The following is a 17,788-nucleotide window of genomic DNA, read 5'->3' on the forward strand; positions in this document are numbered from 1 at the left end:
CAGGGTCTCCTTTTTTCTTCTAGGCACTGACTTTAGTACATGAGGCCTGTTGAAGTTGTGAATTGAGTCTTTTTTCTAGCTCTGCTATCTTTGCCATTAAATTCTAAACCTAGTTTTTTGCTACAGCAGAAGAAAAGAATCTTTTTAAACACTGTCAAAGAATATTTCTTGATTTTCACAGCATATTTTGATTTGATATTTCTTTAAACTAGGCCTGTTTTTATAAGGTTATAACTATTAATAAAATTTCTTTATAAACTATGTCATTACCATTATTCCCTCTATTGTCCATAAGTCGATACTTTACTTTCCCATGTACCTCACCCCAAGTTCTCACTCCCTTATAAATTGTGATTTTACAGAGTGCTGGGAGTTATCATCGTTGTACATATTATCAACAATGTGATTGTTATTGCTAGTTATTGGTGAATTATCCAATTCCCAAGTCTTATCTTGTAAGTCTATTAGTTAGAACCAGTTCTGGTACAAACTGTCTTAGTCTGTGTTCCCCTCAGAAAGCAAGAGTGTGATAAAAAAATGAGAATGCGATACTTTATTTTGAGAAAGCCTAGAGTATATGAATAGGGGTCAGGAAAGGGTGAAACCAGGAGAGAGGTAAGTCAATGAAGCTGACCATCATTGTGAACAACTGGAATTAAGCCCACTGGGACCCAGTAGGAAGCTGTATGGTGTATGCCTACAAAAGACCACCCGGGGATGGGATAGGACTCCTACTGGGCTTGCTGTCAGATTATGCACCTGTGGGCATTAGGTAAATTCCTTTAGCAATTACATGCAGTGATGTCAAAGAAGCCTTAGTGCAAAAAGTGAGAGGTGTGTACTCTCAGACTATAACTATGCAAAACCCTTTGCCAGCAAGATGTAGAGCAAACAACAGGAGGAAAAGGTATACAGTGGGGTATAATAGGTGTGAAGTAGACAAGATCCCCCCCTTTATCTTGTTCCATTTTGCAGTATATTGTTCTTTATATGAATGAAATATCTTTCATTACCTCTGTGATTACTAATAAAATTAAATGTATTTTTAAATTATCTTGTTCACTACCTCTGTTTATTCTGATGTGTATGTGTGTTTATTTATTTTGGCTGTACTCTGCCATTTTATTAGATTTCCCCAAGTGTATTCTGATCTGTGGTTGGATGTTTATATTTAAAAATAAGGCAACAGCATGAGTCATGGGGATCTCTTTGTATCTGTGAGGGACTCGTAACTGGCTGGCTTTGACTTTTATGCTGAGCATGTGATACTGGACATTAATTACATGAGGGGATCCATAAATGTCAGAATGAGAAAGACCTCACTTGGATGTTACATCAATTCTAGTTACGTTATTTCACACCAGATTATTTGTTTCAATTTCTTTAGATAAGGACTCTAACTTGGGGGGCAGGGGGCAGGGTACAGGTATGGTGTAGGGACCACAGTTGTAAAAGTCTAACCCAGTCTTTTCTATTCTCTCACTATTTTCTGTCCCAAATCCCCGGCCAGGATCATGTGTGTTTTGTTGTCATATCTCCTTAGTCTCTTTTAATTTGGACTAATTCCTTGGTCTTTTTTGTTTGTTTAGTCTTTCCTAATTTTGACACTTTTGATGAATTACTGGTCAGTTATTTTGTAGAATGACTCTTAATTTAGGTTTTCTTGATGTTTCCTTATAATTAAATTTAAAATATACATTTTTTTGGTAAGAATATCACAGGAGTGATGTGCTTTTCTAAATACATAATTTCCAGGGGCCTTTGATGTTAATGTATCCTATTAGTAGTGATTTTAACTTTGACCACTTAAGATGATGTCTGTAGTTTTCTGCCCTGTAAAGTTATGGATTTTCCTTTTAAAAAAAACACCTTTATTTATTGTTCAAGTACAGTTGTCTCCATTCCCCTCCCACCACTCCCCCCAACCCCAGCCATCCCCAATGAATTTTCCTTTTAAAATGATTTGTGAGGAGATACTTTAAGACTGTGTAAATATTCTGTTTGTCATCATGCTTTTGCTCTAATTTTGATATTCATTGATAGATAATTCTTGCCTAAAGCAAGTATTATGATGGTCTTTGCCTAATGATTATTTCTATATTCAAAATTTCTTCCATAATTTTAATTGAAACTCTACCATAAGGGAAAAATCCCCTTTTCTCCATTTGCTTATTTATTTTTGTTTTTATCACTCTAGATTTATGGATTTTAAAAATTAATTCTATGGGTTATAATCTGTAACTATCATTATTATTTTTGTTGCTCAAAGTGTTCCCCATTTGACTCATTGGGGTTTCCTCTCATTGCCCCCCATGTTCTTCAGACATTTTTCATCACCTTGTTTATTTCCTTATTTTTTGATACCACAAGATATATCATGCTTATCTTGTAGTTTTCTTACCTCAGGACTAAAATTAATAATTTCTCCAAACAGCTATTGCTCCTTTTATTGAGGAATAGTCTCTAGAAACTAAGATCTGGATACTAAATGTGCTCATTGCTTCTAGGCCCTCTTGGTAAGGGAGAGTTGGGAAATATAAATATGGATAACTTTTATTGGCAGCTTAGAGAATAAGAACATTTAGCTGATTCTAACAAAGAGCAAGATGAAAAAAGAATAATTCAGTGAGCAAAACATGGTAAATAAAATCTTAAGTTGTTACAGATAAATGCAAACTAATTTTTTAATGTCATATATTCATTTTCATTTAATGTATGGCAATACATTTACATTAATTTAAATTTAAATTAAGTAAACCTAAGAGACTGAGAGTTTCAGATATTTTAATCCAACTTTTATTTTTCTTTAGAAGAGAAATAACTAATACAACATGGCTTAGATTGTTTTATATATATGCATTTAGCCAATACTAAGTGAAAATTCATGTATTGATAATACTACTATCAAAGTAGAATAAAAGATGCACAGGATTAAATATGATAAAGAAAAACATTTGTATGGATAGAATTTACTAAGAATTCACAAACAAGAAAAACTGTGAGATTTTTAATATACCTCACAAACTGATAGCCCAAACACAAATTAGTATGAAAGTTGATTTTTTTGAAACAAAAGTTGATTATTCTGGCAACAAATGTAATAAGGTTCATCTATTGAATCCTGTAGTTCCAAATACAGAAAATACATTCATTTTAACTGCACACAAAACATTTTATAAAATTGACCTTACACAACATTACAGACTAATTCTCAACAAATTCTATAGACATCTCTGACTATAATGCAATGAAAAATTTAAAAATTCTTAATTTAAAAAAATGCCCTTTATCCACAAACATACACATTTAAGAGTTCCATTCAGTGTAGTGGACTGAGCTGATCATACATGACCCTTTTCCACTTCTACTGCTTCATTTGCATACCCATCCTGAATAAAAACACAGAAAAACATACACATGAGGGTATAAAACCAAGAAAGAATATCCACCAATTGTTTGCACAGGAGTGAATTCCATGAATAGATGTTTGTGGGATGTATTTAAAAAGTGACTTTGCGGAGGAATAAAAAAACAATAAGGGCTTTACCGTGGGAACCAAAATTTACTCTGCCTACAGAGTGCAGTGACTTTAGGCTAAAAAAAATTACGTTGCAGTGGAGCTGGTGAGGCAAAACATTTTGAAGGGATGCTTTCATAATGTAGGGGACATGTGGAGTGTTTGCAGGAATCAACCTCTGTTGAAGATTAATTCATGGAAACTGCAGGAAGAGAGAGATCTAAGATGGTGTCAGAGTAGGAAGGAGCAGATTTGGCTTTCCTCTGCTCAGGGGAGAAAATCCTGACCAATCTATAGAGTAGAAAGCAAAGCAACCAACATATTTCAGCATTTTTGAAAACAGAGGACCAAGGATTGTGGCAGAACTGAAAGAACAAAGAACGGATCCTAAGGGGAGTGCTACAACAAGAAGAACCAGCTTCAACACAACCTGCCCTCACCAGCACAGCAAAATACAGAAGGTGGTGGACAGAGTGACCCACATTTAACCAGCTGGCGGGAAGGAACCACCAAAGAAAGACTCAACAACAATCAAAACCCAAAGGCAAACACAAAGCCAACTTAAACAACAGCCCAAGACCAGCGAGCTTGGGGGGTCAAGGAAACAGCACCACTGAAACTCACTGCTACTCTACTAAAGAAGTTTACATCATAAACCCAGGGAGCCAGAACAGATCAATATAAGAAGCTGAGGCGAACAAGAAGAGTCTCACAAACAATGGGAAGACAAAGAAATAATCCCCAAATGAAAGGAAAGGAGGAAGCCTCAAAAAGAATGCTAAATGAAACAGAGGCAATTCAACTATCAGATATTGAATTCAAAGCAGTGATTGTCAGGAAGCTCAATGAGCTCACAATGAGCTACGAGAGTCTACAGGGAAGCTACAATAAACTCAATGAAAACTACATCAGCATAAAAAAGGAAATAGAAACTCTCAACAAGGGCCAAGAGGAAATGAAAAATACAATTTCTGAACTGAAGAACACAGTAGAAGGAATGAAAAGCAGGATCGATGAAGCAGAAGATCGGATCAGCGAGCTAGAGGACAAAATAGAAGAAAACACCCAGAAAGAGCAAGAAAAGGAAAAGAGGCTCAGAAAAAATGAAGAGGGATTAAGAGAAATGCAAGACAATATGAAACGTAATAATATCCGCATAATAGGGATACCAGAAGGAGAAGAAGAAGAACAAGGGATAGAAAACCTAGTTGAACAAGTGATGATGGAAAACTTCCCTAATTTGATGAGGCAAAAAGTCACACAAATACAGGAAACACAGAGAGTCCCAATCAAGAGGAACCCAAAGGGGCCCACCTCAAGACACATCATAATTAAAATGGCAAAATTCCAAGACAAAGAGAGAATCTTAAAGGCAGCAAGGGAGAAAAAGGAAGTAACATACAAGGGGGCCCCAATAAGGCTAACAGCTGACTTCTCAATGGAAACACTCCAAGCCAGAAGAGAATGGCAAGAAATAATCCAAGTAATGAGAGCCAGAGGCCTGCAACCATGACTACTTTACCCAGCAAGGCTCTCAATTAAGACAGAAGGCCAAATAAGAAGCTTCTCAGACAAAAGAAGTCTAAAAGAATACAGCTCCACTAAACCAGCTCTGCAAGAGATGCTGAAGGGACTATTTTAAGGAAAGAAAGGAAAAGAGAGAGTCAGAGAGGATCACACGTACATAAAAGGCAATGAATAAGTACCTATCAATAATAACCTTAAACGTAAATGGATTAAACGCTCCAATCAAAAGACATAGAATAGCTGATTGGATAAGAAAACATGACCCACACATATGCTGTCTACAAGAGACCCACCTCAGGATAAAAGATCTGCACAGGTTGAAAGTGAAGGGCTGGAAACAAATTTTCCAATCAAATGGACAGGAAAAAAAAGCCGGGGTAGCAATACTCATATCTGACAAAATAGACTTCCAAAGAAGGTCCATAAAGAGAGACCCAGAAGGTCATTTCATAATACTCACGGGAAGAATTCACCAAGAAGACATAAATATTGTAAATATATATGCACGCAACATAGGAGCACCCAAAAACATAAAGAAAATCTTAGAGGACTTCAAGAAAGATATGGACAGCAACACAATTATTGTGGGGGATTTTAACACCCCTCTATCAAAAATGGACAGATCTTCCAAACAAAACATCAACAAAGATATTGTCGCATTGAACAATACCCTAACGAACTGGGCTTTACTGATATTTACAGAACCCTCCATCCCAAAGAAGCTAAATACACATTTTTTTTCAAATGTACATAGAACATTTTCAAAGATTGACCACATGATAGGACACATCACAAGCCTCAACAATTTCAAAAAAATTGAAAGCATACCAAGCAATTTCTCGGATCACAAGGGACTGAAACTAGAAACCAACCACAAGGAAAAAAACCCAAAACACTCAAATTCATGGAGATTAAACAGCATGCTATTAAACAATGAATGGGTCAAGAATGATATTAGGGAAGAAATCAAACGGTTTTTGGAAACAAATGAAAACGAACTCACAACAACCCAAAACTTATGGGACACAGCCAAGGCAGTCCTGAGAGGCAAGATCATAGCGATACAGGCCCACCTAAAAAAGTTAGAAACATTTCAAACAAACAACCTAACCCTACGTCTACAAGAACTCGAGGAACAACAACAAAGATAGCCCAGAGCAAGCAGAAGGAAGGAAATAACCAAGATCAGAGCAGAATTAAATGACATAGAGACTAAAACCACAATTCTAAAGATCAATGAATCCAAGAGTTGGTTCTTTGAAAAGATAAACAAAATCGACAAGCCTTTAAGCAGACTCATCAAGAAAAAAAGAGAGAAAACCCAAATAAACACAATCAGAAATGAAAGAGGAGAGATTACAACAGATACCTCAGAAATACAAAGGATTGTAACAAATTACTACAAAGAGCTGTATGCTAAGAAATTTGAAAACCTAGATGAAATGGACAAATTTCTAGAAAAATATAACCGTCCAAAACTCAATAAAATGGAAGCAGAAAGCCTGAACAAACCAATAACAGCAAAAGAAATTGAAGCAGTAATCAAAAAACTCCCAACACACAAAAGCCTGGGACCAGATGGTTTCACAGAATTCTACAAAGCATTTAAGGAAGAACTAACACCTATCCTTCACAGACTATATCAAAAAATCCAAAAAGATGGAAGACTCTCAAACTCTTTTTATGAGGCCAACATCATCTTAATTCCAAAACCAGATAAAGACACAACAAAGAAAGAAAACTTTAGGCCAATATCGCTGATGAACATTGACGCTAAAATCCTCAGCAAGATACTGGCAAACCGCAGCCAACAGTACATTAAGAAGATCACACACCATGACCAAGTGGGATTCATTCCAGGTATGCAAAGATGGTACAATATTCGCAAATCAGTAAATGTAATACATCACATAAACAAAAGCAAAGACAAAAACCACATGATCATATCAATAGATGCAGAAAAAGCATTTGATAAGGTACAGCACCCATTTATGATAAAAACACTCAGTAAAGCGGGAATAGAGGGAACATTCCTCAACATAATAAAGGCCATATATGAGAAACCTACAGCCAACATTATACTCAATGGGCAAAAATTAAAATCTTTTCCACTAAGAACAGGAACAAGACAAGGATGTCCACTTTCACCACTTCTATTCAATATAGTATTGGAAGTTTTAGCCACAGCGATCAGACAAGAAATGGAAATAAAAGGCATCCAAATTGGAGAGGAGGAAACAAAACTGTCATTGTTTGCAGATGACTACATGGAAAATCCTATAGACTTCGCCAAAAAACTGCTCTACCTATTAAATACACTTGTCAAAACAGCGGGATACAAAGTCAATATTTAGAAATCAACGGCATTTCTGTACACCAACAATGAAACAGCGGAAGCAAAAATCAAGAAAAAAAATCCCATTCAATATAGCAAAAAAAAAATACCAAAGAATAAACCTAACCAAGGAGGTAAAGGACCCGTAGTCAGAAAACTACACAACACTGAAGAAAGAAATCAACGAAGATACAAACAAATGGAAACATATATTGTGTTCATAGATCAGAAGAATTAACATCATCAAAATGTCCATACTACCCAAAGCGATTTACACATTCAATGCAATACTTATTAAAGTACCAATGGAACATTTCACAGATAAAGAACAAACACCTCAAAAATTTATATGGAACCATAAACGATCCCGAATAGCTACTGCAATTTTGAGAAAGAAAAGCAAAGTAGGAAGGATCACAATACCTGATACCAAACTGTATTACAAGGCCACTGTAATCAAAACAGCCTGGTACTGGCATAAAAGCAGGCACATAGACCAATGGAACAGAACAGAAAGCCCGGAAATAAACCCAAGTCTCTATGGTAAATTAATATTTGACAAAGGGGGCAGCAACATAAAATAGAGTAAAAATAGCCTCTTCAACAAATGGTGTTGGGAGAACTGGACAGCTACGTGCAAAAAAAATGAAACTTGAGCACCAACTTACACCATACACAAAAATAAATTCAAGGTGGATAAAAGATTTAAATATAAGCTGTGACACTATTAAAGTCCTAGAAGAGAACATAGGCAGGAATATCTCAGATATTTCATGGGGCAACATTTTCACTGATATGTCCCCTAGAGCAAGAAATGTAAAGGAAAGAATAAACAAATGGGATCTCATCAACATAAGAAGCTTCTGCACAGCTAAAGAAAACAGTATCAAAATAAAAAGAGAACCAACTGTATGGGAAAACATATTTGCCAGTGATACCTCAGACAAGGGTCTGATCTCCAAAATATATAAAGAACTTACACGACTCCACTCTAAGAAGACAAGCAACCCAATTAAAACATGGGCCAAGGACTGGAACAGACACTTCTCCAAGGAGGACATACAGAAAATCCAAAGACACATGAAATGATGCTCAATATCGCTAGCTATCAGAGAGATGCAAATTAAAACCACAATGAGATACCACTTCACACCAGACAGAATGGCCATCATAAACAAAGCAACAAACAGCAAGTGTTGGAGAGGTTGTGGAGAAAAGGGAACCCTAGTGCACTGTTGGTGGGACTGCAGACTGGTGCAACCACTATGGAAAATAGTATGGAATTTCCTCAGAAAACTAAAAATGGATCTGCCTTTTGACCCTGTGATTCCACTGCTGGGACTATATCCTAAGAACACTAAAACACCAATACAAAAGAACCTTTGCATCCCGATGTTCATAGCAGCACAATTTACAATAGCCAAGTGCTGGAAGCAACCTATGTGTCCATCAGTAAATGAATGGATCAAAAAACTATGGTACATTTACACAATGGAATTCTATGCAGCAGAAAGAAAGAAGGAGCTCCTACCCTTTGGGACAGGACGGATGGAACTGGAAAGCATTATGCTGAGTGAAATAAGCCAAGAGGTAAAAGACAAATACCATATGATCTCATCTTTAACAGGAACCTAATCAACAGAACAAATGGACAAGCAAAATATAACCAAAGACACTGAAATAGAGAGTGGGCTAACAGTGACCAGAGGGGAGAAGGGAGGGAATTTCAGGGGAAAAGGGGAAGGGTTTGCAGGAACAAGTATGGGGGACACATGGACGGAAACAAGGAGGGGTGGAAACGAGATGGAGAGGGCTGGGGGGGTGGGCTGGGCTGGGAGAAAAAGGCAGAAACTGTACTTGAACAGCAATTAAAATAAAAATAATATTTAAAAAAATAAAATTGTACTCATGTACTTTGAACATAACTGAACATAATCTAATTAATCATGATAATCATTTTACTACTTTATTGAATAAATGCTTGCAGAAAAGTTATACACAAGTATCTATAGGGCAAAAGTAATAACAGCAGGTATGTATAGCAAGGTATTTAGGCTTCCAGATTAAACCAAACCCAAGAACAGACCAAAATGTATCTAAACCCTTGTGGAATGTATTAATAATTATGAATACCATTAGTAATTATAAATAAATAGGCAGAGTGATAGAATTTTAGAACTGGAAAGAGCTCTAGAGTCAAATCACTATTTGAGATGAAAAGTCTAAACCACAGAGGTTTAAATTGTTTAACTATTTTAATAAAACTAATGGCCTAAATGAGACTATAAAATTAGGAGACAGAGAAGCAAAAATAATTACTGTTAAAAATCTCTTTCAGGTAATGGGAAAAATAAAATAAAAAGTAATTTTTTTTTCTTTTTTAACATCAGTATGTGGTTGCCTCTCACATGCCCCATAGTGGGGACCTGGCCAGCAGCCAGGGCCTGTGCTCTGACTGGGAATCGAACCAGTGGCTCTTTGGTTCTCAGGCTAGCACTCAATCCACTGAGCTACACCAGCCAGTGCAAAGTAAAAATTAAATTTAAAAAAATCTCCTTCATATATGTTTTTTTAATTTTTTTTTTCAAATTCTTTTTTTTTTTTAAGATTTTATTTATTTTTTTTTTAGGGAGGGAAGGAAGGGGGGAGAGAGAGAGAGAGAGAGGGAGAGGGAGAGGGAGAGAGAGAGAAAGAAACATCAATGTGCGGTTGCTGGGGGTTCTGGCCTGCAACCCAGGAATGTACCCTGGCTGGGAATCGAACCTGGGACACTTTGGTTCCCAGCCCGCGCTCAATCCACTGAGCTACGTCAGCCAGGCGTTTTTTTAATTTTTAAATTTGTTATGTATTGGTTCCAGGTATACAGCTTAGTGGTTAGATAACATGTACTTTTTTTTTCATTTTTTTAATTATAATCATTGTTCAAATGCAGTTTTCTCCTTTTTACTCCCAATCCAGTCCCTCCTCCCACCCTCCCCACTTCCCTCCCATTACCACCCTCCCCTTAGTTTATGACCATGTGTCCTTTAAGTTTGTTCCTGTGAACCCTTCCCACTGTCCCCTTAAATTCCCTCTTCTCTCCCCTCCGGTCACCGTCAGCCTGTCCTCTATTTCAGTGGATAACATGCACTTTACATAGTGTTCCCTTTGATATTTCCAGTATCCCACCTGGCAGCATGCATATTTATGACCATGTCATTGACTATATTTCCTAAGCTTTACTTCCCTGTGACTACTTTGTAACCACCAATTTGTGCTTCTTACTTCCTTCACCTTGGTTACCCAGTGCCCCAACCCTGCCCTCCTCTCTGACAATCACCAGTTCTCTCTCTGTATCTATGAGTCTGTTCTAATTTTGTTTGTTTATTTTTTCCTTGCATATTTTATTTTTGTTTAAGTGGTGTATTACTGTAACACAGGAGGTCGAGCCCAGGCATCTTGACTGCTCATTCAGATAAGCCGAGAAAACCACAGGAGGACTGGATGGAACAGATGCAGCCTGCATTTATTTATTTATTTATTTATTTATTTATTTATTAGGTTGTCCCCATTTTCCCCCAGTACTCTCCCCTGCCTTAGCCATCCCCCCACCTCCCACATTCAATCCTTTCCCCCTTGTTTTTTTTCCATGGGTCCTTTATACATGTTCCTTGAGGCAGACAGAGCCTTTATGACTCACATTACAGGGAGTACCCAAGGTGGCAGGTCAGCAAAGTGGGACCACACCTCCCTGAGTACAAGACTTGTTTTAAGGGATCCCAGACAAAGGGGACAGGGGGACAGGCACATGTCTCATGTGTGAACCTGAACTACTTTATCTCAGTGTGTATGTGCAAAGAGAAAATGTCAAAAAACAGTCACTCGAGACAAGAAGCCACTCCCAAAAGGAGATAAGGAGGGAATTACAGTCCATTTCCAAAGCCATACACATCCCTTTTGGCCAAGGGCCTTTCTGCCAGCCTTCTCTTATGGGGGTTGGAGGAGCCCTGTCCAGCAGACCCCACAATTACATTAATTGATTTGTAAATATTGTACCAACCTTTCATCCCTGAAATAAATCCCACTTGATTATGGTTTATGATCTTAGAATTTGACAGTAACTGCTAGAATTGCCAATAAGGAGAATTAAAATGGCTCTTCAAGATATTTTATTTGTTCTGTTTTTGTTAGTGTAGTAGCTGAATGCGGACCACTGATTAATTTTCCCTATTGAGTCAACTGCATCTTCTTTATGGGCAAAATCTTTATCTGACACTGGCAGATAAAGCCCATAATAGAAGATTGTATAACTCAGGGTCTTATTATTTCTTAGACTAGTCATTGTAACGCTCCCATTTTATCTGTGAGAAAGCTGAGGATAAGGGTGGAGGTGTGTCTAGAACTTCTGAAAATTAAGCAACATTGTTGTCCCTCCACACCCTGTTGTCCTTAACTCTTATGCACGGTTAGCATCTAAGCGAATTAGAAGTAAATTTTTTACTGTAATTGATTTATGTAGTACATTCTTTAGTATTTCAGTTAATGAAGCTAACCAATACCTTTTTGCCTTCACTTGGGAAGGAAAACAATTTACCTGGCAGTAATGGCTTAGGCTTTTATTGAAAGCCCTTCTTATTTCTGACAAATTTTAAAGACTTATTTGGATGGTATAACTTTCCCTACAGGTTCTACCCTGTGAGATGTGACCAATTTATTTCTTTGCCTTTCTTCTCAGGTCTCCTCAGTGGAAGACAGCATTCACCCATTAGAAACATATGGACTTAAAGGGACATAAAGTCTATAAAGAATTTTTTAGTTTGTCCAAACTCAGGTCTAATATCTGAGACATCTAATATTGGAACAAGAACTATATACCTGGATCCAAAGAGGCTTCGTGGTGTTTTGAGTTTCCTGTTCTTCTTGGGTTGGTTGGCTATTGCCAAAACTGGATTCCAAAACCTTACATGCTTTATTAAAGAATGACAGCCCTGACCCAGTCTTATGGGTAGAATGGGATGAAATAGCCTTTAGAGTCTTAAAGGAGAACTCAATAAACTCACCTACTCATATGCATCTTAATTATCAGATTCCCTTTTTCCTTTTTGTAAATGAAAAGGAAGGGAATGCCTTTTGGGTACTCACCCAAAAACATGGGGATCACCATAGAATCCTAAGATATTAGGGTCAGCAGTGACCCTGCTTTACCCTCCTTGCTTTAAAGACCTCGGTGCTACTGCCCACTTGGCTAAGGCTACAGAGAAAAAATATATTAAGTAACTTATGCAAAGACTAAAATCATTGTGAAAGTTTTTTCATGCATTTAAAGCATAATGTAAATTACATTTTTCTATGTAATAGAAAACTATTTTCAGTGCTTTACAGTGTTCACACATTTATCCTCTCCACAACTCCATGAGGTAGTTAATACCAGTTTATCTGCATTTCACTGATGGGGAAGCTGAGACGTGGGGTATTCCCACATTATACTGCCTCAAAAATAGTTTTACAAGATTAATTTTTTTGGCAAATTATCTGGAAAAATAATTTAATGACTTGATTTTTGTTTTCCAAAACATCAGTGGCTTTTGTCATCTTTTGTGTTATTGACTATGTTACTTTTGTGAATATTCTATTCATATTCGTCATCTATTTTCACAGGTGCAGTTTGGATTGCTTGATTTTTTTTGTGTTGGTGTCGTTGGAAATTTGTAGTAGTCCTTGCTATACAATGAATGCCAATACTTTTTTTGTTACCTGTGTTGCATGATTTAATATTACCTACTATGGTACTATATTAGTTTTATTGTTTAAAATGTGTCAATTATCTAGAGGAGTTGCAAAGAAAACTATGTGGTAAGTTTTTAAAAAAATATGATTTCCTCACATCAAAGTTTTAACGTTTTCAAAATAAATTTCATGCCTTAGGCTGGAGAATGTTTGTTGTAAGACTTTGATGTGGGTTTTCTTGATCAATAAAGATAAATGATTTTCCTATCTTGGACCAATTTGTTCATAAATTATTGTCCTGATGTACAGGGTTCAGGAATGTCTTCAGATTCTTTTAGTTTGATTTACCAATTTTTGATAATATTTATGTAACTTTTGTATTCTTCTCAATGTTACTGATTATGTCAGTCATGGTGTGCCTAGGTTTAATGAAAATGATAAATACATTATTTTTTGGTAATGACAAAGAATTGAATGTTTGCATATAAGAGCTATAGGAAGAATGGGGCAACAGTGTCCTGAGGGAAGACACAAAGGAATGAGACAGACATGCTGATCTAGCATGGTTATAGAGAATAATCATCATCATTTCAAGTTGTATTCAACAAATATTGAATTTCACACCATGTCAGTAGATAAGTGATGCCTCTTATTCTGAATGATATACGTATTATATATTTTTATATACTTATTATTTATGTATTTAATCATATATATTTAGAGAGAATAAAAATTCAATAAGTCTCTTGAAAAGTACCAATTCTATATTATCTTAATTTATAACTGGTACTTTACATCCATTATTAAAGGCTGATATGAGTGAGAGTAACCAGGTGAATATTTTGAAGGCCACAAGGAAAAGTTTAATTTAGTTTGTGAAATCAAAGATTTTCATAAATAGCTCAATTTTGTAATAGAAAGCAGGTAGCAGTTTCATTTTCTTCTTAAAAATATATTTTATTTTTTTATTTTAGAGAGAGGGAAAGGGAGGGAGAGAGGGAGAGAAACATCAATGTGTGGTTGCCTCTCACATACCCCTTGCTGGGGACCTGGCCTGCAACCCAGACATGTGCCCTGACTAGGAATCAAACTGTGACCTTTCGGTTTACAGGCCTATGCTTATTCCACTGAGCCAAACCAGCCAGGGCTGTTATTTTTCTAATTCAACAAACTGGGAAATAAATTATACTATCTGAAGGCAAAAAAACCTGCCATGTCTTTAGGTAAGAAACAATGTTGAGACAGGATGCACAGTAAAAGCCAAGGAGCATTGCTGTGTTCCAAAATGAAATAGAAGGGTGAATCTTTTTACAGAGTCCAATGATTGAGCTCCCTTAACAAAAGTTAAAGGTACAAAATTCTGCACCTAAATGAAGTTAAAATATTCTGAATTGTCTCAAAATAATATGGATATTATGAGTAGAATTCTTAATGTTTTTGTGTCCATGCACAATATGTGAAACACTGTTAAAAACTTTTTTGTTTCTGTTTTGTTCATTGAAGCAGTAAAGTTCAATATAAACCCACATAGTTTGTTATTTTTTTTAAAATTTCAAGGTTTTTAAAAAAAGATTTTATTTATTTATTAATTGAGAGATGGAAAGGGAGGGAGAAAGAGAGGGAGAGAAACATCAATGTGTGGTTGCCTCTCACCAGGCCCCCAATGGGGACCTGGCCCACAACCCAGGCATGTGCCCTGACTGGGAATCGAACTGGTGACCCTTTGGTTCACAGCTCTAGCTCAATCGACTGAGCTATACCAGTCAGGGCCAGTTTGTTACTTTTTACTTTTCCAAGTTGTTTTTCTCTTTGAAATGAAATATTTTTAGCTCAAACAGGTAGTAAATCACTTGGAAACAAATTTTGATCTAAATCACTGGGAAACAAATTTTAACCTAAAAAGCTAAATTGTGGGAAGTCATTTTGTTACAGGAAGAAGGGATCCTCACATCCTAACTTCTTGCTGGAATAAACTGGAGGTGTCCCATTTATTAGGTATATCAGCTTCAGGCTTCAGAAACAACTACTCCCTCTTCCCCTTCTTTCCTGTTTTGGCAAACTTCCGGCAACAAAACAGAACACATTTTGTGATGACAAGTATAGCAGTTGCCACACAGGCCAGCAGGAACCCAATCACATCCAAAGAGTGGTACTGGAACCAGTTGAGGTCATAGGAGGCTGGCCGCAGGTGTTTGGCTCCCTTGTGGCGCATGACAAACTCGATCCAGAAGACTGCTCGATCCAGGGGCTTTATAGGTTGATCGTGGTGAATCCTTGACAATTTCATAGCATTCTCCTTATATCTGAAGGAGAAACACAAAGATACCAACATTGAAAGGAATTAATTTACCTAAACAATTCAAACCCATCAAAGGTTTTTGTCAAACAAATTTTTAAAAATATATACAGAAGTAGTAGTATATTTTTATTTGGGTCTCAAAGAAAGTTTGACTTCTAAATTGGAATTTTCTGACTGAAAAATATTTTAGACAATGAAGATGGAAGAGAAAGTTGGAAAGTTAAATTTTTTTTGCAGAGGAAATGATAGGAACTATTCTATATGCTATGTAGGACAGTGGAAATGCATACTTGGAATAATGCTCTAGAAGTTTTAAAGAGGAATTGTGTCCTGGTGGCAGAAATGCTTCCTCACATGTCTCTGTGCTTCTACTCTTCTCTTCTTAACTATTTTTAACCCTGTAGCCAAAATAAATTTTGTTGAAACCCTTCAGAATTAGACACTCACCCTGTTAAAAATTGCTATGTGGTTTCTCATGACATCCAGAATAAAATCCCCATCTATTCTTTGTCCTATAGGGCCTTGCATGCACAGACCTCTGGCTACCTCTTCTATCATTTTGCCCTATGCACACTCTGTTGTAGTCACTCTGATCTGTCCATTCACGGAAACTGCCAAACGTGTTCTCATGTCAACAGTTTGTGTCTCCTTTGTTCTCCTAGAGCAGTTTTTCCTGCGAAATCCCAAGGCTGCTTCTACTGCTGCTGGAGACCTGGGATCAGGTCACATCTCCAAGAGGTTTTTCTTGGCCACACTATGATACCATACCTAGGCAATTCTTTCATGTCTGTTTCTCCCTACTTAATCCCTAGATTTTTAAATATATTTTGTAAAATATACCTTCAATTTATGTATGAAATACATAAGAAAATATATATATTCTGATAAGCTCAAAATTATCAAGAAAATTATCATGAAATGAGCATACCAATATAACCATTCATTTTTCATAGAAGCACCCAATTCCTGGACCATTTTGCTACTTCCATCTCCAAATTACCTAGTCTCCTGACCTATAATTCCATAAATTATTTTTTCTTATTTGTATATTAGAATCTTATAGTTTATAGTCATTATTTTCTGTAGCAGTTGCTGGTTTATCCCTTTACTATTAATATTTTATTATATGACAACACCACAAATTATTTCTTCATTTAATGACAAATAGAAATTTAGATTAATAAATTTTCAGCCATTAATACTAATGCTGTTATAAACATTTTTGAATATGTCTTTTGGTTTATATATTTATGCATTTCTGTTGCACATAAACCTAGAAGTGGTTTTGATGAGAAGATGCATATATGATTATGATTTCTTTGTTGATGCTGAAATATTTAGAAATATATTGCTTAATTTTCCAAATTTAGAGATTTTTTTAGTTATCTTTTTAAAAAATCATTTCTAATTTAATCTAGTTTGGCCACACAATATACTCTTCATTACCTAAAATTTTAAAAATACTGCATCTTGGTTTATGCTATAGCACACACAGTCAATTTCATTAATAAATTAATATGGTCTTGAAACAATGTGTTTTCCCATTGTTTTATATTTGGGGAAAACAGTAGTGAAAGGGTCCAGGAATGGGGTGCTCTATGTAGTTTGTGGAATATATAACATGCATATAGAATATATATAATAATAAATATCTGTATATAGAACATATATGTGTGTATTTACATATAAATATGTATTATCTACATATACAGATAATATTCTACAGAATACAGAATATTCTACATATACAGATAATATATATGTAATATATATAATCTATCTATATGTAAGTGTATTAGTAGGTAGTAGGTGTTACTAATGAACAATTTGCCTTGTTTTGAAAGATTAACCTATTTATTATTCTACAGTATTTATTTTTAGTAGTGCTTTTTATCTAATTGTGTCTGATATTAGTAAAGCTATAACATCTTTCTATGGATACTGTTGAAATACATCTTTTTCTGTCTTTGTATGTACAATCTTGTATACTACTATTTAAGCATGTATTTTATTTGTTTATTTATTTTACCCATATGACCTTTATTCAGCGGTGCTATTAATTTTCTATAATTCTTCAGAACTGTGTCAAAAATGTTGCCTTCAAAAACAAGCATCCTGCCCCCCTGGACCACTATGGCGTGAGTAGCACTAAACTCCAAGCATGAATTATTGCAAGATTAACTCAAATTGTAATTAATACCCAGGCCTGTGAACTATTCACATAGAAATGTTTTTGGTGGCTAAAAACATCCTTACCTTTTGCTTTAATTCTCTTGGCAAAACTAAACATTCAATTCAGTTATAAAAAGTAAATAGTATTGGAATTGATTTGATTACAGAAATCTTCACCTTTGTAAAATAATTTTAACAAACTGTTTTAAGGACAATTTAGAATTTCAGTTGA

The 17,788-nt window shown here is 35.8% G+C and overlaps 1 protein-coding gene across 2 annotated transcripts in view; it reads right to left on the reverse strand.

Moving 5' to 3' along the window:
* Window positions 1–14,893: 14,893 nt before the first annotated feature.
* Window positions 14,894–17,788, reverse strand: part of LOC114492296 (UDP-glucuronosyltransferase 2B31-like) — a 67,432-nt gene continuing 64,537 nt past the window's right edge. The window contains exon 6 of one of the 2 annotated variants that reach the window (XM_036021389.1): window positions 14,894–15,388. In XM_036021389.1, coding sequence (XP_035877282.1) covers window positions 15,109–15,388 — 280 coding nt within the window. In that variant the 3' untranslated portion in view covers window positions 14,894–15,108. The remainder of the gene's footprint in view (window positions 15,389–17,788) is intronic. The other variant, XM_036021385.1, reaches the window with a different exon arrangement.

This window comes from Phyllostomus discolor, chromosome 1, assembly GCF_004126475.2.
Source record: "Phyllostomus discolor isolate MPI-MPIP mPhyDis1 chromosome 1, mPhyDis1.pri.v3, whole genome shotgun sequence".
NCBI classification, from domain to species: domain Eukaryota; kingdom Metazoa; phylum Chordata; class Mammalia; order Chiroptera; family Phyllostomidae; genus Phyllostomus; species Phyllostomus discolor.